General features: G+C 48.9%; 1 protein-coding gene and 1 long non-coding RNA gene across 3 annotated transcripts; both read right to left on the bottom strand.

The window, feature by feature from the left end:
* Positions 1–8,767: 8,767 nt before the first annotated feature.
* Positions 8,768–24,401, bottom strand: TBR1 (T-box brain transcription factor 1). Of its 2 annotated transcripts, XM_079947501.1 has the most exons (7): positions 23,121–23,487; positions 21,692–21,846; positions 21,109–21,230; positions 20,345–20,503; positions 19,077–19,138; positions 15,871–15,951; positions 8,768–13,722 (listed from the first exon to the last, which is right to left on the bottom strand). In XM_079947501.1, exons 1-7 carry the CDS (start codon positions 23,444–23,446, stop codon positions 12,750–12,752), a joined length of 1,878 nt encoding a protein of 625 aa, XP_079803627.1. In that variant the 5' UTR covers positions 23,447–23,487; the 3' UTR covers positions 8,768–12,749. The 2 variants fall into 2 exon arrangements, with proteins under 2 accessions (XP_079803627.1, XP_079803626.1); XM_079947500.1 differs by lacking the exon at positions 15,871–15,951 and having other exon boundaries at positions 23,121–24,401.
* Positions 13,735–15,863, bottom strand: LOC307199601. The gene is made up of 3 exons (XR_013832097.1): positions 15,537–15,863; positions 15,325–15,466; positions 13,735–15,283 (listed from the first exon to the last, which is right to left on the bottom strand). It is a non-coding gene; the product is annotated as an uncharacterized lncRNA (long non-coding RNA).
* Positions 24,402–25,677: the final 1,276 nt, after the last annotated feature.

Raw genomic sequence — 25,677 nt, 5'->3', positions numbered from 1 at the left:
CATGCATAAATCCAAGTGAATTCAATGTTACTTACACACATGTAATTAATAGCAAATTGCTCCCAAGAAATTAAATTAAAACATTAACATTAAGAACACAGCACCTTCCGCCATGAGTGTTAATGAGAAGAGAAAACTGAAGCCCAAAGTTGGTGAAGTGTATTTGTTAATATAAGCTATGAGATGGAATATAACAGTTCAAATCTCACCTCAGCCATGAATTCATTAGATGGCCTTAGGCAAGCCCAAATTCTCTTGGGCTCAGCCTACCCATCTGCAAAATGGGTATAATAACAATATAGGTCCAGATTACATAACCATTGGATAATATGTCTGCAATGTATTGGACATTGTGTGTGTGTGTGGTGTAATTACTTGGATGCAAAACAATGTAAATTCAGCACACCCATACAGTATTTTCAACAGGGCTGGGATCCACCTGACTTTGATAGAAAGCACTCCTCCTGTCAGTTTTCTCAAAGATTTCTGGAAAAGTATCACACACACTAAAATAGGCTTGTCTCCCACATCCTGTGTGTTTTGCTAATATGGGGGTTGCCTTCATCTAGAGTACAGTGGTACCTCGGTTTAAGTACTTAATTCGTTCCGGAGGTCCGTACTTAACCTGAAACTGTTCTTAACCTGAAGCACCACTTTAGCTAATAGGGCCTCCTGCTGCTGCCACGCCGCCGGAGCCTGATTTCTGTTCTTATCCTGAAGCAAAGTTCTTAACCTGAAGCACTATTTCTAGGTTAGCAGAGTGTGTAACCTGAAGTGTATGTAACCTGAAGCATATGTAACCCGAGATATCACTGTATCTGAAATTAACCTTTTGACTATGCTGGATATTCAGCAAAGTTTGAACCCTGTTTCTCACCCCAAATACATACATTTCGCTTTAGCCCCCAGGGGTACCAACTTGAATAAAATATTGGGGGGAGCAAGTAAGCCCTGCCCCACATAATCAATCACAAAATGTGGCACGCACACACACCATTTGAATGGCAATGCCTGTCAACTGGGGGGGGGGGGCTCAAATATTTTATGGGGGGTGCAAAGGGACATCAGCTCCTAAGAGTTGTCTCCTATATTAGCTCGTATCCTGTAACCTAGAGGTGGAGAACTACACCTGGGAGCCTCTCTACTTAGTGATCTCTATCTGGCCCTTGGGATTCTCCCCAGACCACACTGCTTACTGATTCTGTTTTACACCAGAAATGCTTTTGCCTGGCTGGAATGTGTACTTGAAGTCTGATTATGCCTCTTGCTTGACTGATGCGAGGATAGAGAGTGTGTGAGTCTGTGTAGAAACTAGCCTACTGAACAAAGGCAAAATTCTACCTTTGTTGCTCCACCCATTTTTGCCTCTGGGACCGCCCACCACTGACAGGTGGCCCCCAGAAGGGAATGTGGGCCTCTAGTTGGAAGAGCTTCTCCTCCCCTTCTGTAATGGTATCTCTTTCTTTCTCCTTATCAAACAGTGACAGCCAAGTTGACTTGGTCATTGCAGAATCTGAAGTATATTTCTTCATGGCAGCCTGTGGAGTGATGGCCAGAGCCATTTCTGTCCCTGCCACATTTATAGGTCAACAAACAAAAGGAGGCAGTCATCAGTTGAGTGCTACCGAACCAATCTTCTGGGCTGGCTTGGGCTCCCAGGAGATGGAGTTCAAGTTAGTCTCTAATATCTTTGTTATTCATATTTTAAACTTTCCTGGTTAAGAGATTGAAAAACATACACTAAGAATATATATATATTTAACCACTTCCTATAACTTGAAGTAGCGTGTATATGGGTCACTGGAGACTGGGGTCTGTGGCTGCAATACTGTACTCGTTTACCTGGGAGTAAAGGCCCTAGAACTCAGTGGACTTGCTTCTGAGTAAGTACGTATATAATTGCATTTTATAGCATGCTAATTATTAGAACCAGGCTATTCAGCACTTGATCGGTGGACAGCGGAATTGAGACCTGCCTTTACTAGGATTGTGTTAGGAGTGAGGAAATATAAAAATTGAATTTGCAGCAGTTTAATCAGTGATGGCGCGTTCACACGTGCAAGTCGTAATTTGATGCTCCCGTCTCGGAGCGACGCACGTGCGAACCTGCTCTTAGACTCCTCCAGGCATTGAAGAGTTTTGCTGCTCCGCGAAATGCTCGTTCTGCGATCAGCCTAAAATTTTGCACAGCGTGAAACGACGAAGCGTGGCGTATGCTTTCAGAAATGCCAATCAGCGACTCGCGGGACAGACTCGCCAGACAGACAAGCCTAACATTTCGTCCAGCGTGCTGATTATGAGGAAGGGGCGACTGGCAGAAGTCCTGTCCCTTTCTCAACGATTCCTACCACGTACTTTACGTTCTTCTTTAATCCAGGCCATGTGCTGCTGTAGCTGTGGCCAGCTCCTGAGCCTATTTACGGAGTCCCCCCCCCACCAAGTTTAATGGGACTTATTCCTAAGCATAGCATTGCCCCACTAGCCCTATTTTGAGGGTGAGAATTATTCTGTGACAATTTTACCCTGAGAGGTGGGAATATCCCGGTGAATATCCCGGTGATCCCACAATGTGCTCCTCTAAATCCCCTTTTCCTGGAAATTAAGGCTGCAAGCATAGCCGCAATCACTTGCGGGTAGGCCCTACGAAATGCAACTGGCCTTACTTTCGAGGAAACCCACCTCGGCTCGAGCTATAAATCTCCTTCATGTCAATCATCCTGCACCAGGAGTTGAGTGGAGATGTGATAAGGAGGACCCCGAAAAAGGGTGGATAGGGGTGTTCAAAGGCCTTACACCGCGGGGCCTACTCCCGAGCAAATGTCCATAGGACTGGGGTGCAGGTAATTGTTAATTAATTATTACTAATTAATTAATAGAAATGAGAATTATTAGGAACGAGAGAAGACCTATTTCCGACGCCAAGCTAGAAAAGCATCTATTCAACTTCCTCCAGAGCTAAGACTCTCCTAATTTCAGAGAGCTGGAGGTGTCATGATAATATCTGAATTTCTTCTAACTTAACTGGGGCTTGAGCTTTCTTGCCTCCTCCTCCTCTCTCCCGAACCTTTTTCCTTCTGTGTTATGTTGCTTTAGATTGTGGGCCTTAAGGTCGGTAAATCTCTGCGAGCCTTCTTGGGTAAGGGATGGGAAGCAAATTCTTTAAGTAAGTGTATAAGCAAACATACTAGGCATCGTTGCCTGTGGTACGGACCCTGCTCGCTGCAGCTCAGGCTGTGTCATTTGAGTAGCCCAGTGGACCACAAGCCAATAGAGTAATGCCAAACGGTATACCTTCAACCTTCTCTTCCTTCCTTCCTTCCTTCCTTCTTTCTCTCTCTTAACTACATCACTCTCCCCCACACACACCCCAAAAATACGGCCAATGTCTTTTGTCTATATGCTTTGCTGTTAAAGGCGCAGGAAATGAGCCTCTCGGGGCTCCCATTTTAAATGTAAAGAAAGAGGCCCGTATCGATAACAGGAGCACGACTCAAAGGTCACCCTCGTTCTTCTTCCCTAGATAACTTCGCATCTGATTTACAGATTCTGTGAGGAATCGCATCAGAAGGATCGAGAGAACAGGGCTGGGTAGGAAGCGCATAATCCGTGGCAAGGCTGACGGAAGGGGCGGCGGGGGCAGGGGACAAAAAGGGCTGCTTTAAACAGCGCCAAATATATCTTTCTCTCCCCCACACCAGGCTCCTTGCTACCAGCAGTCACCGCCCCTTCACCGGTAGATGTCAATGGTCTGTCAAACGTAGCCTCCGGCCCCTCCTCCTCTCCAACCCAAGACGCCGACATTCAAGAGCATCACTTCGCCTCTTTCATCGGTGATTCAAAAAGCCTTCCAAAAATATGCGGGTTCTTCTCCAAGACGCACAAAGGCCGGGGTGTGTGTGTGAGCCTTAGACTTGTAAGAGCATTATTCACGTGAAATGAGATCTCCAGGCAGCCCGTCACTACTTGCAGCTGTTTGTTTTGCGAGGGGGCCTTGTCAGTTTCAGGCGGTGTCTCTGCTTTAGTTTATTTTAGTCCTGTTGGGGGGGGGGGTTGAACATCACCCCACCCACGCACCCCCTACCCCGGAACAGTTGGACAATAAATCAAACTGAGCCCGGATTGAGTTCTGTTCAGGCAGTTTTAGGCAAAATCCAAGGGATCCGTTTCTTGCCTCGGAAATCCCGGACACATCTCCGGCTTTGCATTCACCAAGCAGGCATAGCCACGTCTATATATTTTAATACTCATTGGGGCTGGGCATTCGGGATATGAATGGACTAAGTGCAGGAATAAGTAAATTTGAAAACTGCTCATACTCGAGTTGCAAGCCCCTGCACATTTACTAGGGAGGAAGTGCTATTAAAATCTATTTGGGGGGTGGAGGCTTTCAGGTTAATGTGCATAGGATCGCCGCCCTGCACTACAATCCTCTAAGCCACTACCGAGAAATAAGTCCGACTGAGTTCATTTGGACTCATTCCGAGGTGTGTATAGGATTGCAGCCACAGTTGTTATCAGGAAATAACAGATGTGCATAAAAAGCAGTGGAAAATAAAAATAATCCAAGCACTTGACAATTGCCAATGTACAGTTTTGTACACCTGTACAATTAAGGTCACACACAAATCGACAATCTAAACAGAAGTCTATAAACTCTCCTAGCCCAGCAGCTGCTGCCAACTCATTAGGCGTAATTTACTTACCCAGCAATTCTTTTTAGTATGCTGGTGTCTCTTTCAGCCATTCCCCATAAACAGTCTTGCTCTTTTGCTGAAAGTGGAAACGCTGCTTGAACTCGGGGTGAGTTTTTGTTTTGAAAAGGCAGAAACCCCGATTTAGGTTCTGTTTAACAAGAGATTGGATATGAGAGGGCTATACGCCAGTGGACTGATTACATACTCAAAATAATTCTTTTCTGACATAGGGATATTCCACAGACTTACAAAGCTTATTATTGTAACCATTGGATTTTTTTATATGCTGTATAAAAAAGTTGGTAGGACCTTTATTGCTGGGAAGATCGCCACCCCCCTGCGTTTATGTTGTTTAATTCTTGCCCATGCCAGTTCCACCTACCTACAGTATCTCCAACCTTCAAGCGCATATGGGAGCTTTACATTGTCCTAGGGCGGAAAAGAGGGAAAGTAAGAAAACCTACAAAGTTGAGGACCGCATCAGGGCAAGGTAAGCTCGCCCATGCAGTGGGCCCTGGCGTTATTATACTGACCAAGTGCCCAGTGAGGCCCTGGATATCCCGTGACCCAACACTTCAGCCCTTTCTATCCGCCTAGTAACAGACCAGAAAGTTAAGAATCGTCCCTTCCCAGTTAGAAATTGTCGTGAAGCCTCTAGGATCTGCGGGAACTTGGCAGGATATTTCTCTGGCTTCGAAACGAAAAGGAAGGGGTGGAATTGCTTCTAAAACACAGTGAAACGGGTTACTGGTCTAAAGAGACTGGCGGAGCGGTGCACTAATTTCGCCTAGCTGTTTTAACACCCATTGCGTCTGGCACTGCGCTGTCCCGGGTCCTGAAATTCTTCTTAAGGCAAAGAATAGACCCTTTCTGGCCTGTGCAAAGTCGGCAATGCACAAGGGCACAAATTGTGTCCTTGAGAGAGCAGCTGGTTGTCTAAAGTTAATATATAGTTTGACGCAATGCTTACTCGAAATGCTGGTCTGCGGATCAGTACCGGTTTATGAACTTTCCCCCGCTGTCCTTGGCGATTCCACCGCAGCTCGGGTTGGCTGGCACGCTCCAGGGACCAAATACAGTAGCGACCCAGGAACACTGGGGTGTGGGAAATTGCCACCACGTCAGATAGTTGGAGAAGCACTGGTTTAACCGATGTTAGGTGTATAGGGCATCTGGGGTACCTTCTAATTCAAAGATTCCTGTGATATATACAACCCAACTGAGCAACAACAACAACAAAAATCCAACTACCTCCAGCTGAATTGGGGTGAGGAAAGGACATTTGCCCGGGGAAAAGGACAAGCCAGGTGGATCAGCACAACACCCTCTAGGCCTGTGTGTAGCAGGAGGCCAAGGACCCTTTCCAATTGTTGTCCTACAGCTTGCACTGTGATGCATATTTCGCAAGACAGCTGCCATCCTCCCCCGGAAGTTTAGGAGAGCAACATTTCAAGACGAGGGAAATATCAGGTCTGCGTCTCTTTATCTTGCCGCAGCGAAAAGACATCTCCCTCAACCCCATATTATTTGCCTTGGGAAGATTCCGCCTAGCCAGACATTTTGGAGCACTCGCAAAAAGGGGGCAACTCTCTTTCTTTGCCCTCCTCTCCCCGTTCTTATTTGCTGGTCCTTCCTGATCTGAATCCGCCCAACTCCTTGAAATAAACGGCCGCCACCGCCCCGCGTTTATTTATTTTTAAGCACTCTTCTCTGCCCAGAGCACAGAGCTCTTATTCGGAGAAAAGCCAGTTAAGGGCAATTTGCTTTGGATTCAGGTCTATAGCTAAGGAAAAGGAGGAGCAGGAGAACTGACTGCGCCCGCCTTCGAAGCCGCACTCCTTTCATTTTTAAAACAGTAACAAGAAAACAACGAAAAACACCAAGTCTCAGACAAAAATGGATTTCAAGATGCTGTGCAACCATTCATTGTAGCAGTTATTTTGCTCATTAACGAAGATAAACATTTGTTATATAACAATCATGTACTCATTCTTAAAGGTGAACCTATTCTCTCTTGAAACAAAATAAAAAATAAAAAAAATCCTTCCAGTAGCACCTTAGAGACCAACTAAGTTTGTTATTAGTATGAGCTTTCGTGTGCATGCACACTTCTTCATATACATGTACACAAAAGCTCATACCAATAACAAACTTAGTTGGTCTCTAAGGTGCTACTGGAATGAATTTTTTTATTTTTTTATTTTGTTTCGATTACGGCACACCAACACAGCTACCTACCTGTAACTAGAACTATTCTCTCTTGTGTGCCTCCCTCAAGGTATGAATTTCTTTTGGGTATTACTCTCCAAACAGCAATTGGCAACACGTTAGACACATTTGCTGCAACAGGCTACCATATACTACCACAAACACGTCTGATTTGAATCAGAACATCTGTTGCACTAAATAAGTGCATCTTGTTAGTTTGGATTTTTGTTAACAACAACAAATCGGAACCCCAAAGGCTCCTGCTTTTCCTCCTTAAGGCTGCCCGCAATGCCAGCGTCACTAACAAAGGAGGCAGCCACCTCACCACCACTACCACCTCTTCCAGCGTGTGGCCTGCATTTTATAAAAGCCACTTCCTCTGTGCTTATTGACAAAGTGGAACAAAGGTCACTTACTTCATCGTAAGGGCATACAAGATAAAGCCTCGTAGTGCTTTTGCGCACCATGAGTCACCTGCTGCAATAGGATTTATTAAGTTCAAGCGATGTGCAATTTAAGAATGCGGTGTGAGAGAGATCGTATCACAAATTGTGCTTAGCCCTTGAGAGATGGCTAGACGACCACAGAATATGTATCAACAATAGCAGTTAAGCGAATTGCTGAATATAATTATTGTTAATAATGTAACAACTGCAACGGTATAATTCTAAACAGCTGTGGCGCTCCCTGTTTTCTGGACTGCAGAAAATACTGTCCTGAAATATCTGTGGCGGTTTAGAATACCTGGCCTCTGGTAAATAATACAACACATTTTTAAGCAGGGTGTGGGGAGAGTGTTCCACTGTTCCTCTATTTAAATATGGCCTTTCATTAACAGTAATAACATCCCGCGCTTCGCGACAAACTAGCTATATTAACCATGCAGAGCCGCCTAGTGGCCAGTCGTAGCATCGCTGGAAACTTCCCAGCAGCCGGAGTCTGACTCGCTCGAGGTTCTGTTTACATCTTTGATTATATATATTTCCACAAATGTTAGAGTTTTCTGGTTTATATAAGACGAATAGTTCCTGGGAGTATTCAGGTGGCCTGAAATCTAGGAAACCAGGTAGGTTTGCTAATCGGTGAAGCAGCATGATAGCCTCAAGTTGTTGAGGATATTTATAACTCTCGGAAGGGGGTGCGCAATGGAAGGAAGGAGACGGATCCGGGCCTTTTCAGATGCTTTCCGAGTGTGGTTCAAAAATCTGCATAGAAATAAATAGACACACCTTTTGCCTTCTTAGCGCCTTGGGCGGAGAGACTTTTGAGCCAGAGGAGTCGGCCGAGTCTCTAGCATAGGAAAAGGGTGGAAGAAGACGAGTCTAGTCTAAAAGAACGAAACTGCTTCCAACCAGTGGGATATAGAAGGGAAAACCGAGACAGACTGCTCACTAACAACCTTTCCACCACGCTCTCTTATCCAAGCAGCGTTACCCCACCAACAAAATCTGCATCCTGCTGGATGGAGCCAATGGCAACTGAGTTCAATGGCTCCTGGCATTCTATTTAAAGACAAGAAAACAAAACATCCGGCAGCAACATCAGAATCATACTTTCCCCTAAAAGTCACTTACTTCCAGATTCATATCAAACCCCACCACTCTTTTCCTAACTGCAGGAAAAATTACAGTACTTGCGCGACGGGGCAGGAAACCAAGCTATTTGCCCAAGAAGCAGCACGTAAAACTGAGACTGTAGAAGTGAGAAGGACAAAAACAAGTTAATTTTCGATGTCGAAAAAGAGGCCGGAGGTGGGATAGGAAACAACTTGAGGGGAGCAGAGATCGGACGCCTCTACTACACCTTTCCTTGCTCGACTTGCCAAAATTTCCTAAAAGGGCAGCGTGTTGTGTTCAAAGACCGTCTTAACGTTTTGCCAGGTTTTATTATGCTTGTTGTATACACAGACAATACAAACGGGCGAAAAACCAAAACATTTTTTTCCAGTGGAGTTCGCAACTTGTAGAAATAAGTATTCAAGTGCACAGACATAACAGGAACAAATATTGTTTTTGTTTTCTTTCCTTTTTTTGTTTGCTTGTTTTTTTAAAAAAAAATCACAACAATCATTTACAGAAGAGCAAAAAAATATACACACGGTTAAAACCCTGAATTTCTATTTGGGAACTTTTCCCACCCCTCTGTCGATTGAAATCTAAAGTACATAATTTTGCCTGATGCATATTTCAAGGTTCTTTCCCTTCCCACCCCCATATTTTAAAAAAAGGGTATAGATTTCCTACACAAAAAATTCGAAGACTGGCTACTCTACATCAACAAGGGTCTTAGGTGGGTGGGTGGGACTCGGTCAGGTATTAAATGCTCGAATTAACAGGATTTTTTCTTTTAAAATAAAAGAAAACCACTCTTAACTGGCACCACCTAGTCTATTATTCCCCAGGAAGGCTGTTTTCAGGTACTTACTTTTCCATTAAAAATATAAATTAAATTAAAATTTCAAAAAAAATCCAAACTAAATGCAATTTTAAAATGTACAGCTCACGAAGTCATCTTCACTGGACTACACTATGGGTACCAACAAGTCAGTCGTCTATTATCGGTTGTAGCTTGTTCATTACAAAGATTTACAGCAATAGAAATCAACTGGAGCGGGTTGAGGGGACGACGAGAATGGAGAGAGAGAGGGAGAGAAATTGAATGGCCTCTCTAGGCGAACCAGCAATGGACTCGGGAGGAAGAGCAGGCGGAGGAGGCAGACGGAGAAAAGAATAGTGGTGCATGTAAATATGGATTAAAATCAAGAGGATCAGTGGGATAAGTTTGCAACGAATCCCCCCATTCATTCACTGATCGTCTGCTTGAAAAGTGGGCATTTAGATCGGTCTTAATCTGAGCTAACTTTTCTTGAAGGAGTGCTCACACTTATAAAGCGCTGCCTAAACAAACTAAAATCTTAATAGGGTTTATGTCCAGGCGTTGGATTACGCCGTAAGATCCCAAAGATTTCACTGACAGAGTTAAGCACATTCTTATCCAGTAATCACATACTTAACTCGCCCCTCCCCGCGCATTAGAACCAACTGGATGTTAAACAGTTGATTTAATTTACAGCACACTCATATCCATCGCTACAAGACAGAAATCCCACCGATTTCAAATAAACATTTGCTCCCGTGTAAGGGTGTGCAAAACAATAGCTTTGAGCTGAATCGTGTTCTTAATCTTTATTTCCAGTACCTTAGTCCTAAACATGCCCAGCAAAAGATATTCGGGGAGAAGCGCGCTCAAGATTGAAATCCGGAGCTGTTTATAAATGCTGCAATCCTAAACATGCTTATTACGGAGTTAGAATGCTTTGCACTGAAGAGGAATTTGCCGGCTATAATCCTATACATACACACTTGCCCGAAAGTAGGTTTCATTGACCTCCTTGGGACTTATTTCTGGATAGGCACCGTATTAAGACTGCACTGTTGCTTTCTAAAGAATAGAGTATAGGCTCTGGCTGTTGTTAGACCCATTGATTTATTAAACGAGGCTTGAAAGCACCTAACAATTGTTTCGAGACTGCACTCACTATGTGAAAGGAAGCCCCATTGATACCTTTGATAATTAGTATTATACATTTGGTGGTGGTTGGCATTGTGATTTGGCCGCCTGTGCACTTAACGCTTTGCAAACTGCGATCCTAGTGATACAGAATCGTAGAAAACTCTGGAAATCGGTGGGATTTACTAGTCAACCTGTTCATGATCCGAGTGCAACTTCTGCAACAGAGAATAGATGGGTTGTAGGCACACTTTAGATCCATCCATCCACATCCTATGCGTAGTTACAGGAAAGGAAATATCGCTAAATTCAATGGGTCTTACTTCCAAGTAAGTGCACATAGGATCGTGAACTAAAGAGCCACATTGATTTCAATTAGAGGGATTTAAGCGAATTATTCTTTGCAGCCTATGCACCTCCATAAAGGGGGGGGGGAGAGTGAAATTTACACCCGAGTAAGTATAACTAGGATTGCGCTGTAAACGTGACTAGATCGCTCCCAAAGAAGTTATTATGCATCTCCCACCAATATTGCAGTCCTATAAATTCGATAGGGTCCCACTGCAAATTCACAGTAGGCTCTGCTTCTAAATAAGCATACGGTCGATCGTCACATAACTTCTCAGCTGTGAAATTGTAGCAATTAGCCACGTATACTTGAATTCAAATTCCCCTAAAATGGTAGTGCATGCAAAATTACACACTACACTCCCCCCTTCATCTCCCTGAGAATGTGCGAAATATTCGCTTTACGATCTCATACGGGGCGTTAAAAGTGTTTAAGTTTAGTATGGATCATGCGCAAAGGACTCAATTTCTTAACCCCTTTGAGACTAAGGTGCCAATTAAACCACCAATCCACAATCCAGAAAGACGGAGGTAAGTGGAGTTCACACACCATTCTTATGCAAGTGTAATAGGCGACGAGTCCTTTCCTTTTCTGCGAAACTTACTTCCACAGAAGTGTTAACTGAATTTCTGGAGCCATTCATATTAACTTTAATTACTGCCTAGTTGTGTTCATTTCATTGTTGTAGTTTAATTCCCTTAACACTGTTTTGGGAATCCGTTTCCAGCTCACATTAGAAAAGAGGAAGATGCCTTTTTAATATTTAAAAATCAATTTGTCAGGATGTTAAATACAGGCAAGTATGCGCATATTTATGTCTCAACTAAGGACAAGAAGTTTCCCACTAAATCCACTAACATCCTTCTAGAAAGTTTTGAGTCCCTTTTCTTTTTCTTTCACAGTGAGAGCGCGCGAAATAACGTTACGAAATAAGCTAAACTGGTGGGCTTAGTCTGCAGACTCAAAACCATCGGCAAGTCTGTCTTTTCAGCCGCGTTTGCCGAGTAAAGTACCAGGACCCTTAGTAAGGACGCTTAGGATTGCAGCCTTAAAAGCATTCAATTTGGATAAGCAACTGGAGGGCGCTGTGCGAACCCTAACAGAAATTAGCTTTCATGGGGCTGTAAAGGTCCCATTGTGCTCCGCAGAATAACTGTTACCTGGGCGGGTTGGTATCCAAACCACTGCCAGGGCGATCCTAACTCAGGTTGCAGACCAGTTCGCAGTCACTTGGGAGTAAGCCAAATGAGAACAGTGTACTGACTTCCGAACAAATAGTCCTAGGCTTGAGCGGCGAGGAAGGGGTTTCCTCCCAAACAAAGCTGTATGCATAGGACTGCAGTTTTAGGATGAAGGTTAGGATCCGCACTCTCAGCCTTTAACCATCTTAACCAACTGCAAGGACCAGTTGAGATGGCTAAACGGGGTCACGATTCTCGTTGCCTTGATCCGAATGAGTTACCCCTTAAGTGGAGTGACTTAATACGGGTCAAGGAAACGTCTGGCTTCTCCCTGCAGGAGTTTGGGGACCTGGGTACAAACAACGTGGGGGGGGGGAGGAGATGGGGAGCGTTCCCTATGTTCCCTTTGCTTTTTCCAGGGGCGAAGCGATTAAAATCACCACTTCAGATGGGAAAGAGAGATGGAGAGAGAGAAACAACGATTTCTCGTCGCGGGTGCCGATCCCCCCCTCCCCACTGCGAAGCTAAAGTGGGTTCCGTGCGCCGACATGCCGCTCGCGCCCTAACGCGCGTGCGTGAGTGAGAAAAAGCGGAAGGGGAGCGAAAGAGAGGGTGCTTTGACTGCGCGTGCGCAGGTTCCCGGAGAAAGAGAGGCGCTCGAGCGACGCGCCTAACTAAGCGCCCAGCCTCTCGCGCAGGCGCCGAAGCTTGGCGGGAAGGAATTGGCGGGAAGGGAGAACCGTTGAGGGGAGGGGGAGGGGCATGTATGTGTGGTGAGGGGTGGGGGGGGGGTAAAGGGCCGCCTCTCTAGCTGTGCGAGTAGAAGCCGTAGTAGCCGATGTCCTTGGCGCAGGTCTTGTCGCAGTCCCTGGGCGCCAGGGCGGGCTCGCTCTTGAGCGGCGAGGAGCTCTCGGAGGCCGGCGTGCCCGCCGGGGAGAGCCGCCGGCGTTTGGCCTGCTCGTAAATCCCAGAGTCGGTCGAGTCGATGGACTTGATGGACGACGGCGTCTCGATCCAGCTCGAGTCGGACAAGTCCTTCGGGGGCTTCGAGTCCTCGGGGGGCTGCCCGGCCGAGGGGGGAGGCGGCGGAGGCGCCACCAAGGGGGAGCGCTCGGGGGGAGCCAGGCTGTCAGGCTCCTCGCCGCCGCCGCCGCCGCCGGCCCCTGTGGGCAAATAGGGGTTGCCCCCCGCGCGGGAGCTGCTCCCTCCGCCTCCGCCGCCGTTGGGCCAGCACGACAAGGCCTTGGCGCAATACTGAGGCGGGCTGCGCGCTCCCCAGCCCGACGGGTCCGGGTAGTAGCTGAGGGGCCGCGCGGTGCAGCCGGCGGCCTGCAGCGGGAGCGCCTTGACTCCGGCCGCCGCGTAGGACAACAGGGTGGCGGCGTTTCCCGCCAAATCGCCCGCCGGGTCGTAGGCCGAGGCTGCCGCTGCGGCGGCGAAGTCCAGCCTGTTGTTGGCGGGCGTGACGAACCAACGCTGAGGGGAGGGAGCGCCGGGCTCCTCGGCTTGCTGAGGGGACAGCAGCCCGTTGGGGTGAGGCACCCCCCGCTCCGGAACCGGCCCTCCGGGGCCCACGCCGGCTCCCGCGCCGGCCCCCGGGTGGTGGTGGTGGTGGTGGTGGAAGCCGCGGGACTTGGCGTAGTTGCTGACGAACTGGTCCTGCAGGAAAGAGCCGGCAGCCGCGGCCGCCATGGCGTAGCGGGCGCCCGGCACGATCTGCGAGCGAGGGGAGTCGTTGGGCGACGGGGTCAGGCGGTCCATGTCGCAGCCCGTGTAGATCCTGAGGGGAAGGGGAGAGCGGGAAGGAGGAAGGGCGACATGTGCGTGACTGGTCAGTCGGCGGGAGAGAGGACGCAGAGCAACGTGGCCGCCCTTTAACCGCCGCCCTCCCCCCAAAAACAACGTCAAGAGAGCCGCTTCGGGGCTCAAATCCTTGCTCAACTCACTGGGCGTCACTGTCGTCAGGGGTACCAACTTGAATAAAATATTGAGGGCCCTGCATAATCGATCATGTGAACATGGTGCATGCACAGCATTTGAATGGCAATGCTCATCAACTTTGGGGAAGTGGCCCCCTCAAATATTTTTTTTGGGGGGTGAAGACCCCTCAGCTCCTAGGAGTTGGCTCCTATGCCTGTCGTGGCACCTCTGGCCTACCTCACGGGGTTGTGGTGGTTAAAGGGGGGGGGCGTTTGCAGGCCTCTCTGAAGTCTTAATGATCAGCATTGTATGCATGACTAGTGTTCAACCTATGGGATTCTAGTGTCCCTCCTGTAGTTAGGGAGGTAGCAGCCCTTCAGGTGCTCCAAGACTCCCAATTCCTATCAGTCCCAGCCAGCATGGCCATTGGTCAGCACTGATGAAAATTGGGGGGGGGGGGTCACAGGTTTCCAATCCCTGGATTAAGTTAATCTCGTAAATCTAGTCGTCAAGGCATCTGAGCATGCGTCAAGTTTCTCTGCAGCCGCACCCCCGCCACGCACATAAAGGAGAAGAACAGCTAGGTGACAACCTGACTTCCCAGGCGGGCTTTGTGCTAGGGTTGCCACTCTCCTCCCTTTTAACAAGGGGAGGACAATCAACCTCTGTCCCACAGCAGTAAATGGGGGGGGGGGGTAACGCTCATTTCTTCTCATCTGGCTTAAAAAGAAAAAAAAATGTGGGACTGCGGCTCAGGAGCTTTCTTAAGTTATAAAAAGTCAAACACCAGACTCTGCTCTAAAATGAAGAATTCGGGCCAGTTAAGAACCGTTGGGTTCCAAAAAGAAATAAATAACAATGGACAGATCTTGGAATGATTGGGTCCCCACTCCCCAAATTTCCTGTAAATGATTGTTGGGCTGGAGATAATAGGAGGGTCTTGGGAAGGATGGGGGAGTTCACCGCTATAATTCCTAGGGCAGCCTTCCTCAGCCTAGGGCTGATGAGAGTTGTAGCCCAAAGCATCTGGAAGTGGCTGTCCTACGCAGATAAGGACCACAAATAAGGGAGAATAAGACTGCAATATCTTCAGGACCTTGGATAAGGGCCTCTCTAGGGCCTCTTGTCTCTAGACTCTTGACAAGTCTAAGGCTCCGAGCGAGGTATCGGCAGAACAAAATATGTGTCCTTGGGAATCAAGGAGACCAGAGATTAAATCTCAGGAGGTATCCAGGAGCAGTAGTTCTATAACCATTGGCTTGGGGTAGAGCTAGATTCTTGGGAGCTCCAGGAGATTATAGTAAGGAGGCATCGACTACACGAACTCTAAGAAAGCACCTGGCTTTCTATTCTATTATAATCATAATACAGAGGATCCATGAAATGAACAATCCAAAAACCTTTGATTCGAGAACCTGAAGCTGCAATCCTAAACATGGGTAGTGGAGAAGTCCCCATTGACCTCAACGGGATTTAGTTCTGAGGATTGCAGTAAGCAACAGCTGGACAGGAGCCCAGGAAGAGTCAGTGCTGAAAACTGCAGGGTCAGAAGGGACTAGATAAATGACGTGACCAGATTACTCTTAAGGGGGTTGGGCTGCTTACTCTAGATAATCACAATTCTCATTCGAAAGAGCTACAAGCTTCAAATCACGATGGGAATATTTTTTTAACTGCAAAACACAGTTTCATACAGTGCAAGGAATCTCCCTTTCCAGAAAACGGTATTTCAGGAAGTCCCTGCAACTTCACTGGATCCAGCAACTTCACTGGACAGTCAAATGTATGGGAGAGGGGATACAGTGGGGTTATTTCGCGGTGAGAAACTAGCACAAGGGAAGTCTACATTTCTGCCCCTTGGATCCAAGAAACTAAACAAAACCCAAGGGGCCCAGAACCCTTAAAATAACCTGGAACCACCCCACGAAAAGGCAGCATTCTTAACCCCTTAAATCAACGGAGCCCCGTGGATAAGGAGAAGCCTAGAGCTTCAGACAAGGCAGCGCACCTGGAGATCCAGAGAGGAAGAGGATCGCTGCCTGGCTTGGAGCCCAGAATCCAATCAACTGAGTCCTCGTCTGCTTGATAACTAACCCAGACAAGGAAACATTGGATTACGTCAGATTCACTAAAGTACACGTACGACTTTTGTTTTAAAAGGCGTCCTTTTTTAAAGAGGGCGGGTGGGGTGGGGAGAACTAGACTGGGCTTTTTTTTTCCCTGGCCAGTTTTATTTATTACCATAAAAAGGAAACCAACAGCGTGCAAAAAGGTTAAGACTGGTTTTTCATTTTATTTTAAACAAGGCACCCCACCCGTCCTGCAAGAATAAGCCTGCCAGTGGGGTAAATCGACGCAGGCCCAAATACACGCAACAGGTACTCCGGGGCCATTTGTAGCAAACAGCAGGCGAGGCAGCCTCTGAGCGGTTCCCTGAATAGGCTGCTTAACGAGCTAAGCGCCAGCGGCTGTGCGAGCAGAGACCAGCCAGGCGGCGTTCAATTGCAACCGCTCCGATCATCTGAGGGGGCAGGCACACGATCACACCCTTTTATTCTCTTCCCGAGGTTGCTAATAAGAAACGGTGGATCGCCGCGCAACGGAAAACGAGGAGATCTATAGCGCGGGAAGCCAGCAAGAACCGAGTCCCGCGCGCTGCTGTTGCGCCTGTATGATGGCTTTGTGCACGACTCTGTCGCCGTAATTGAGGGAAGGGCCCGCACTGATTAACTCTTGCTAACTTGCCACCTGTTTCTATGGATGACCTTGCGGTCGAGGCTGTTTACATTACGCATAGATTTAAATCTCTAGGAACTTTCGAAATAAATCCTGCATTGTAAGCTGGAGGAGAGGAGAGAGCGGGGTGGTTGGAGCGTGTTAAGGAATAGTTATCCTCTGCCGCTGCGGGAAATTGCTATTGCGCGCCTGGAGAAAGGGGAAATATAGCCTTTAGTGGCAAATACCCTTCACCATATGTAGGGAACTGTTTGTACATTCTAGGTCAGATTTGGGCTTTAGGGAACTTCCTGTTCCGCCCAGAAAGGAGCGGTGCCGCATCTGTTTCCAACAAATTTCAGTACCTTGGAGAGTGACTTCAGTGTTGCTTGCCCTGTGCTAGCTCCCCCACTGACTTTACCCATCCGGATTTGCACTCCCTCTTGGAAGCTGTTTGTGGATTGCGAGCTAAAAAGGTTGCTTCTAAATCGCCACTGAAGCAGGACGAAGAAGCCGAGGAAAGGGTCCCTTCAGGCCCCAGGCAAGGCACATTTCTGCAGCACATGTCTGGAAGGCTAGGTAAACCTTTCCAAAATCCAGGCCCAAGGAACACAGGCAGGGTCAGCATACTTTTTCCTCTACAGCCCTGAGGACCTCGGGGCCACTGGTGACTAGCCTCCATCAGCCTGCCATCCTCTGCACGTTTACCTGGGAGAAACCCCACTGCGCACAGCGGGAATTACTCCCGAGTAACACGCACGCGCGCACACATGGGGCTGCGCTGCTGCTCTTATGGGGTCCTCTTGGGTCTCCAGCATCAGCCCCAGACGGCCTTCTCCCAGCACAGATGGTGCTTTTCCTTTTCCAAAGGTCTAATGGCAATGGCAGCCCCTCTGGCAACATTGCCCCCTTTACCAACACCAGTCCACAGATCTGCGTGTGGTTGGTGTCTTCCCGACAGAGGAGGAAGGTCGAGGATGAGTCAGGATCTTGAGGAAGGGGGGTGCTGTTTTTGGAGAGGGGGGGAGGGGGTCACAGGAGGCAGCAAAGAGTCAGGTTGTTTCTAAAATCGATTTCGCTGATGCGAAGCCTAGAGGTGAAATCAGGGCGCCTGGGAAATCACCGACAGCTTTGCGAAAAGTCTAAAAAAGCACATCTCACAATTTGAGGCAAAACTGGGGATAACTGGTGGCTCTAGGAAGAGAGACAAGCAAACATCAGCCGAAGGTCTTCTCCCGGGGGCAGCCTTTGTCCCTATGGGAACAGGCGAACTCTAAAGCTATTCTTCAGGGCCGCCGGCTGAGAAATTCTGGATAACTGGAAAACCTGGCTAAGCGCATCACCTATTTTGTAGCCATTTCTTCTATCGCTTTTGTTAACACTCCTTTTCTTTTGACTTGTAGTTACGTGGGGGTGGGGGGAGTAGGGACCGTCTTGCTTGGCAAACTTCTGATTAGATAAAATTCTAGTACTGGGTCTGCCGAACTTTCCTTATCCTCTCCTTTTGTTTGGAAATGAATACGTAGCACACCTGATCAATTTGTCTGTACAAGGGGCACTCCGCTATCAGCCAAATCTCAAAGCAATGACTACAGTCAGCTGTTTTAGACAGCAAAATCCAAGGAGTGTCAGAAGATGGGGGTGTTGTTTTAAAGACAGGTGATAACTTTTCGGGTTTTAAAAGCGCGCCTGCAAGCGCGTTTACTTCGATTCTAAGTAAGTCCCATTTGATTGACTTATTCTCTAGAAAGGAAGCTTGCGATCACTGCATTTGGCTGAAGTCAGACTTTAGGATCACGCAGAGCCGGTGAATTACCTAAGATCTCCGGGCCCCCTCTCGTGATCTCCTTTGCCTAACCTGCTTCACAAGGTTGTTGTGCGATTGGAGGAAGAGCGGGATACGAAGGTAGTTAGGTCAATATTTATTTCTAACACAAAGCACTCGGGGTGGTTTAAAGGGCCATTTCTTCGCACAAGTAACCTGTCCCTTCTTTCACAAGTCTTGTGTCAATAGGCACAGCGCACCCTCCTGCGAGTAAACCCACAGAACTGAAGTCACGCCTCCCAAAGTGCAACTGTTACAATTGGGAATCGGGTAAGCAAAGGAGATGAGCCTGCACTCCCTACTCCTCTCCTCCCCCCCCCCCCCCGCTTCGTCATGCACCAAAATATGAGCTGGACGACCAAATGCGTGTGCCCACCTGCGCGCACTTCTGGGAGCATCATTCGCACGACCTACTCTGCCAGCGCCTGCTAGGGGTGCGGAAGACTCCCAAAGTCCTAGTTATGCAGCAGCCTCGCCAAAGGGGGTGGGGGAGAGAAACAGAGTGGATTCCAGGAGCCCAGGGTTAGTTCCTCTTTGGGGAAGCCGGAAAAAGGCAACGAACATTTAACGGAGCCGTTCTTTTCAAGGGAGGTGAAGAAGGCTACCCCGATCTAAACATTTTCCTACTGCTAGCCAGCAGAGAATAAAAAGACTCAAGTCCACAGTTGACTTACGTGTCATAGTTATCTCGGAAGCCTTTTGCAAAAGGGTTGTGATCTATTTTCAGCTGTGTGATCTGTGGAGGGGAGGGAAAGCAAGAGTCAGAGGTGCTTTCTTGGATAGTTAAACTAAAACCCACCCAACATCACCATAAAATAAATACCCACCCAACATCACCATCCAATAAAATAAAACCCACCCAACATCACCATCATTTAAAGCGGGGATTCTGTTGTTTCATTTTGGGATTGCCACCCTAACAGAAACGGGAATAATAGTCATAGCAATAATATAGTATCAGCAGCACTAAAGAACACGCCAACCCGCGTACATATCCTCCCACCGATGATTTCATTACCCTGAGGGGCTAAAATGTTCTAAATCAACTTTCAAATGCAGTTATTTTTGCAACTCAGTCTAGAAACACTACACTTCCCTTTTTTTTTCAACCGGTGTGGTCCAGCAGTTCAAATGACTTATCTTCGCGTGCGGATGGGGGCTCCCTCACTTCAGCAAGTGCCCCGCTGAACTCAGGGGGACCGACTTCCCAGTAAACTCGGCTCAGGATCGGGCTGCAAAGGCAGCTCACTTCGAGCCACGTGCTTTATTTACAGCGCCAGGACCCAACAGACTGGCACGAGATGTAGATGAAAACAAAAACCCGAGCCATTCAAGCAGAGCCGGTGGACGCACGAACAGCGGCCTCCTAGCCGCGTCTACTCAGAAGCAAGTTCCATTGAGTACAATGGGGCTTCATCCCAAGGAAGTGGGGATTGGACTGCAGCCTAATGAAAGCTGTTTACTAAAGCGCCCCAGCAACATGACACCTACCGCTTTCTCTTAGGCATACAGACACGGGCAAAGCCAGTTCAAATGTGTGTTTGTGTCTTAAAACTGTACATACAAGAATTGCCACAATACTTATCAAGTGGCCAATGCAGGGAGACAAACGCTGAAAGCTGTTTTTAGTCTCTTGAAGCTGATATTTGTTTGTTTGTTTTACTTCCTTGGAACATCTAATTATTCTCCCTACTTTGGGACGAGGGAAGATTTTTAGCGTTTTAAAATAATATATATATTTGAAAAATCGCAGAACTGGCTGCCCTGCGATCTCTGAAGATGCTCTTCAGAGTTAGGGACACAATATCTGAGCTCAGCTATGGAGAACCCACGCCACCACTTCGTCCTCCGAGTTCCCTGTTTTCCTGCCAACCCCTCCGCCGCGGGCCTCTGTCCCGAATTCAGAGCGGGATTCGGAGCGAACAGACAAAAAGCTCTTTACATCAGTGTTCTGGTAGGCGGTGACAGCGATAAACTGTGTCTCCGGGAAGGTGAAGGTTTGCACCCTGCCGGGCTGGCTGGTGTCCTCCGTGCCGTCCTCGTTCACCTCCACCACGTGCAAGCGGGGCTGATACTTGTGGAGGGATTGCAAGACGACCATCTGCGGGCAGAGAGAAAGGGTGGGTTGGGGCGGGTGGGTGCGGGAGACAAGAGCCCAGGCTTGACCGCGGTTGTTTTTAAGGGAAATAAGAGGAACAAGAAAAGGGAAGCAAGATCCACCGGGGATCGATAGCCTTCTTGCAGCGTCTGGGAGCCAGCACGCACCTACCCAGCTAACCTTCGGAGATCCACCGCGGATTCCTTCGCTTTTCCCAATACCCCTCTTTGTTCTCCCTGATCCCGCCTATTTGCCTTTTCCTTTCCCTCGCGGTGGCTCGGTGGATCCGCTCAGTTCTTTTGAAACTGAAACCAGATCAGCTCTTACTCGGCTTCTGTTACAAAAGCGGGGAAATTGGGCGAAGGTACGGGGTTGCTATGATCTGCCGCCCTTAAGGGTGTGGGTGAGGTGGCTCAACTGGAAAGCGAATGAAGGTGGTGGCGGAGATCCCATAGGATCCACAAGCGAGAAGTCGATCGGGTTCTAATGCAGTCCCAAGTCAGAGCTGCAGATCGGCATGGGGCGAGGTTGCAAAGGGATAAAAGAAATCAAAGTCCCTCTTTCCTCCTCCTCCTCCTTTTCTCTGGCTCTCGGGCGCAGCAACTGACCTGCCCGTTGTTGTTCGAGGCGCCTTTATTGTTAGTCAATTTCAGCTTCCCGAAGGAGATTTCCTGGCGCATCCAGTGGGCTCCTGTGTTGGGGGAGTCTGGGTGCATATAAACTCGATTTCCTGAAGGCAGGCAGAAGGGACACGTTTGAAAACAAAACAACAAGAGAGAGAGACCACTTTGGAAAGCAAGACACGAGGTGCGCCTCTTTCCTGCGCCCCCTCCCCAAGCCCTTCACAGATGGCTCCATTCAATTCCCCAGTGGAAATTGACAGCGCTCAGGAGCCGCGGCGACTCCCCTTCGCTTCATCTTTATTTGATTTTAAAAATCTCAACGCGGGGAAGGATTAAAATAGCCATTCTACACACACACGAGAGAGAATAAATCCACTCTGTCTTTCCTCACCAGGCTTTCCAGGTCCCCCACCCCACCCGCCCTCCTTGGCGTCGCTTCCTCGGTCTAAGGCAGTCCAGCCAGGCTCTAATTAAGCCTTCTCACCTAAGCGACGTGCGCGCGTGTGGATGCGGAGAGGGAGAAAAGAGAGACGGGGGGAGCGAACGTGTTAATTGGGGAAGGACTCGCCTTGTACATTGGTGTCCGCTTTGCCGCAAGGCACCCATTTGCCGCCTTGAAATCTCCAGTGGTTTGGATCGGCCAGGATGACATCCACAAAAATATTGTAGTGAGCCGTGGGATCCAGACCAGATATGTTAAAACTTAAGAAAGGGAACATTCGCCTGTTTGGAAGAGGGGGAGGAAAGAGATTTTACATGGAGGAAAAATAATCACAATAACAATATTTTTAAAATACATTAAGATGCCCTAGCACGCACACCTCTCATTAGATTTCTTCCAAGCCAGCGTCGATCTTGCTCTCCGCTTTAGGGAGTTGCAGACTGTAGTTTCCTCATAGTAGCTAAACGGACCTCATCGGACCAGGACGGAACCTCAGTTTTGAATGAGCACATTTGCCATCTTTTCTCTCTCCCTCTCTCGGATCGTGCGCCCAAGGCAATAACAGCTTCCTGCGTATTTCTCCTTAAGCCACAAGGCTAAAGCGCACGCTTCCAAGTAAAGCCGGCTGAAATGGACGAGACCTCCTTCCGAGGAAACAGGGTTGCCACCAGGCAGTCAGACTCTGGTCCGAACCGCGATGGCTTGAATAAATAGTAGCTACCCTTGTTTAGAAATAGATTTGCTCGGAAACAAATCCCGATGATTTCAGTGGAGTTTACTTTCAGGCCGTGCTGTTTCTGATCCGGACGGAGCGCGGGGAAAATATGCAACCGGTCGAGCGCGATCCCGGTTGCAAAATGTCCTGCTCCTGTCCTAAACTGCTGGCCACCGGGCTCCCGGGCTCCCTAAGGCAGAAGCCGCTCTTTGGCACAAGCCGCTTCTCAGGTCGCCAGAGGAAAGCGAGGAAACGAGCGGCAGCGGAGCGCAGCGCCCGCTAAAAAAATGAAGTAGAATGAAGACTCACATAATAATAATAATAATAATAGAATATTTTTGTAGCGAGGGAGAAAACAATTGAGGTCTGCACGATAAAAGGTGCGCACTAAAATAAGAAGCGCCCCGAAGGTAAAAAAAAAAAAGAAAGTAAGTAAGAAGGAGGTCACTTCTTTTTTGTTTTTTTGTTTTCGGCCTTAAAAAGAAAAAAAGAAAAAGCTGCCGGTGTGAACTCCTCGACGAATTCCTGGTATTCGGTGCGCCGTCCAAAAGGAAAGAAAAACGGAGAAGGCGTGTGCGTAAAGAAGAACAAGAAAAGTTTTGAGCAAACCTCAAAGAAGGAAGGAAAGTCGGTTGGAGCTAAGGAAGCTCTTCCAGCGGAAAGGTTCTTGGAGTTCGAAGGGGTTCTTTTGGTTTTTGCCTTTGCGTCTTTTATTCCACCTTCCACCCTCCCCGCCGCCTTTGCCTTGCGCCTCGCTGGTATTTCTTTCCCACCCTCGCCACCCCATCCCGCCGCTCCCGCTCTCCTCCGGGCGCCGCCGCCGCCGCCGCCGCCGCTTACCTGCCTTGCTTGGTTATGATCATCTCGGTCTGGTGCCGGTGGAACTTCAGCCAGAGCGGCCTGTTGCATAGGTAGACCTGCGCCTTTCCCGGGACAAGCCCGGCTTGCGCCGAGGGGAACTGATAGAAGGGAGAGCCCTGGTACGAGGGGCCGTACTGCTGAGGGTAAGGGTAGCCGGCGGCCGGGTAGCCCTGCGGGGCCGAGTTGGACAGCAGGCTGTTGTAGGCTCCGTTGGCAATGACCGGGTGGTGCGCCATGTATCGGCTGGGGCTGGCGATGGAGAAGGCGGCCGCGTGCGGGTTGTGCTGGCCCGGGTAGGGGAACATGCTGGCGGCCGTCGGGGGAGCCGACGCGGCGGCCGGAGGCGCGCTGGACGCGGCTGCGGCCGCGGGCGACGAGAGCAGGTAGCGATCGGCCGCGGCCGCCGCCGCCGCTGCTGCTGCTGCTGCTGCCGCTGCCGCAGCCGCGGCCGCTCCATCGAAGGAGGGGCGCAACTGCTCCGCGGCGCCACCACCGCCGCCGCCGCCGTCCAAGACGACGGGCGAGAGTTTGGCGCGCTGCTGCTGCTGCTGCGGAGGCTGAGGCTGCTGTGGCGGTGGCTGCTGTTGCGCGTCCCCTGGCGGGTCTTTGGAGTCAGAGAAATTGTCTGCCTCGGCCTGATTCGTCATCCCCCCCCTGGCGAGTTTTTTCAGAGGTGAACTCCTCTCCAGGTTGTCAGCGCTCGACGACAGGATGGCGGCGGCGGCGGCGGGATGGTGGTGGTGCGGATGGTGATGGAGAGGATGCTCGTGTAAGGCAAGCTCGGATCCGCCCGACGCGTAAGCGCCGCCGCCGCCGCTCACATGGAGAAATTTCTTGGAGAGCATCATCGACGGAGGCGACAGACAATGCTCCAGCTGCATCGCTCCAGACCCAGCCCGCGCTCTTGATTTGCCTGCCCGCCTCCCCCCCCCAAAAAAAGCAAGCCCTGGCGGTGGTGCTTGGGTTTTTTCTTTGCTTTCTTAAGGCCACCACCGCCGGGCCCTCATCCTGGGGCCCCTCCTCGGCGAGGTATCCAGAGACGCTTCTCCCACTACCCAAGGCTGGTCCCAAACTGAAGCCACGATTGCAGTCTCTTTTCTCGGGGCCCCCACCACCACCACGCTCCCTCCTTCTTCCTCTTCTCCTTCTTCTCCTTCTCCCGGATTTCTCCCCGGGAGGAGAGATTGGCCAATTGACACCGCGCAGCAATCAGCCAAGCCACACTTTTGATCTCCCTGCTTGCGGAGCGCATGAAACGGCTCCTGCCATTGGTTCACCGCTGACTGTAATTTAATTAGATAGACATTAATTAGGATAATCACCTGGCTCCCGGTCGCGACGAGCAAGGCAAATGGATGGAGAGAGACTTTTAAAAATAAAATAAAATAAATATTATTAATATGATTGCGGGGGTGGGAAGGGGATAGGAAGGCTGTGGTGAAAGGTTGTTTGTGTTTGTCATAACTGTGTGACCTTTTTTGTTGGGGGGAGGAGGAGGAAAAGACACTCAAGAGCACCTTAAGGAGGAGAGAGCGAGAGAGGGAGAGAATTTGGGCTTTAGGATCAGTCCCCAATACAGGCCAGGGGTCCAAGCGCCCACCCGCCATGTCCTGACTCCTAACAATGTGTTTCCACCGCAAGTTTTGGCTCCCTTTTTTTGGCATCCGAAGCAGGCGACCCAGAGCCCAGAGCCTAGGATGAGACTGGACAGAGGCCCCACCTCTTCAGGTGCAGCGATTGGACAGGCCACCCTCCTTCACTCTCAACTATTAACACGAATTGACCACGCGAGAAAAGCGCCGCTGCCGGCCACTAAAATATAGTACGCGATGATATCAGGACGCGTCAGGGTCAGCTTCATCCCGGACTGCCCTCGTGGAAATAATAATAATAATAGTTATTATTATTTCCTTCTAATTTCCTCCCTGCCCCTCCCGTGTCCAAAACAAACACCAGCTCCCAGCATAGAAAAGTAACTACAACCCTGGGGGGTAGAAAGGGAACGGGGGAAAACAACACCCCTTCTCTTTTTCTCCATCCATATTCATCCAAAGTATTATTTCCTTTCAGTTTTGAAATAATCATAAGCTCGAAGTGCCTTAATGTATTTGCCTTGATGTTTACGGGCTCTTTGGTAAATAAATATTTTATCTGCACGCAGTGCATGCGGGGGAGATTATCAGAGACAAGCCGCGCACGAGGCATCCATCTCCAGTCAGAGCGACATTCTCCAAAGCCCCCACCTCAACCTCTCTCTTCCCTGCACCGTCGCTTTCTTCAGGCTTGTGTTCCTTCGGTATTTTTGAATATTTTTCTTTCACACGGAGCTCTCTCCTGTGATAATAAGACGGTTGTCACAAGTAATTACCTGGATTTCGTAGGAATAAATTAACATGCTGCTAGAATCAGAGGAAAGATGTTCTAAAACACACTTTTTTTTAATTTGAAAAGAGAGCGAGAGAGAGACGGATTTTAAAAATCCAGGCTTAGTTAAACACTTTGAAGGCCATTGGTTTCAACAGGAGAGGTTTGCCTT

The sequence above is a fragment of the Podarcis cretensis genome, assembly GCF_951804945.1.
Source record: "Podarcis cretensis genome assembly, chromosome: 1".
NCBI classification, from domain to species: Eukaryota; Metazoa; Chordata; class Lepidosauria; order Squamata; family Lacertidae; genus Podarcis; species Podarcis cretensis.
The sequence above is the reverse complement of the archived record's forward strand: the minus strand, read 5'-3'. Positions and strand labels throughout refer to the sequence as shown.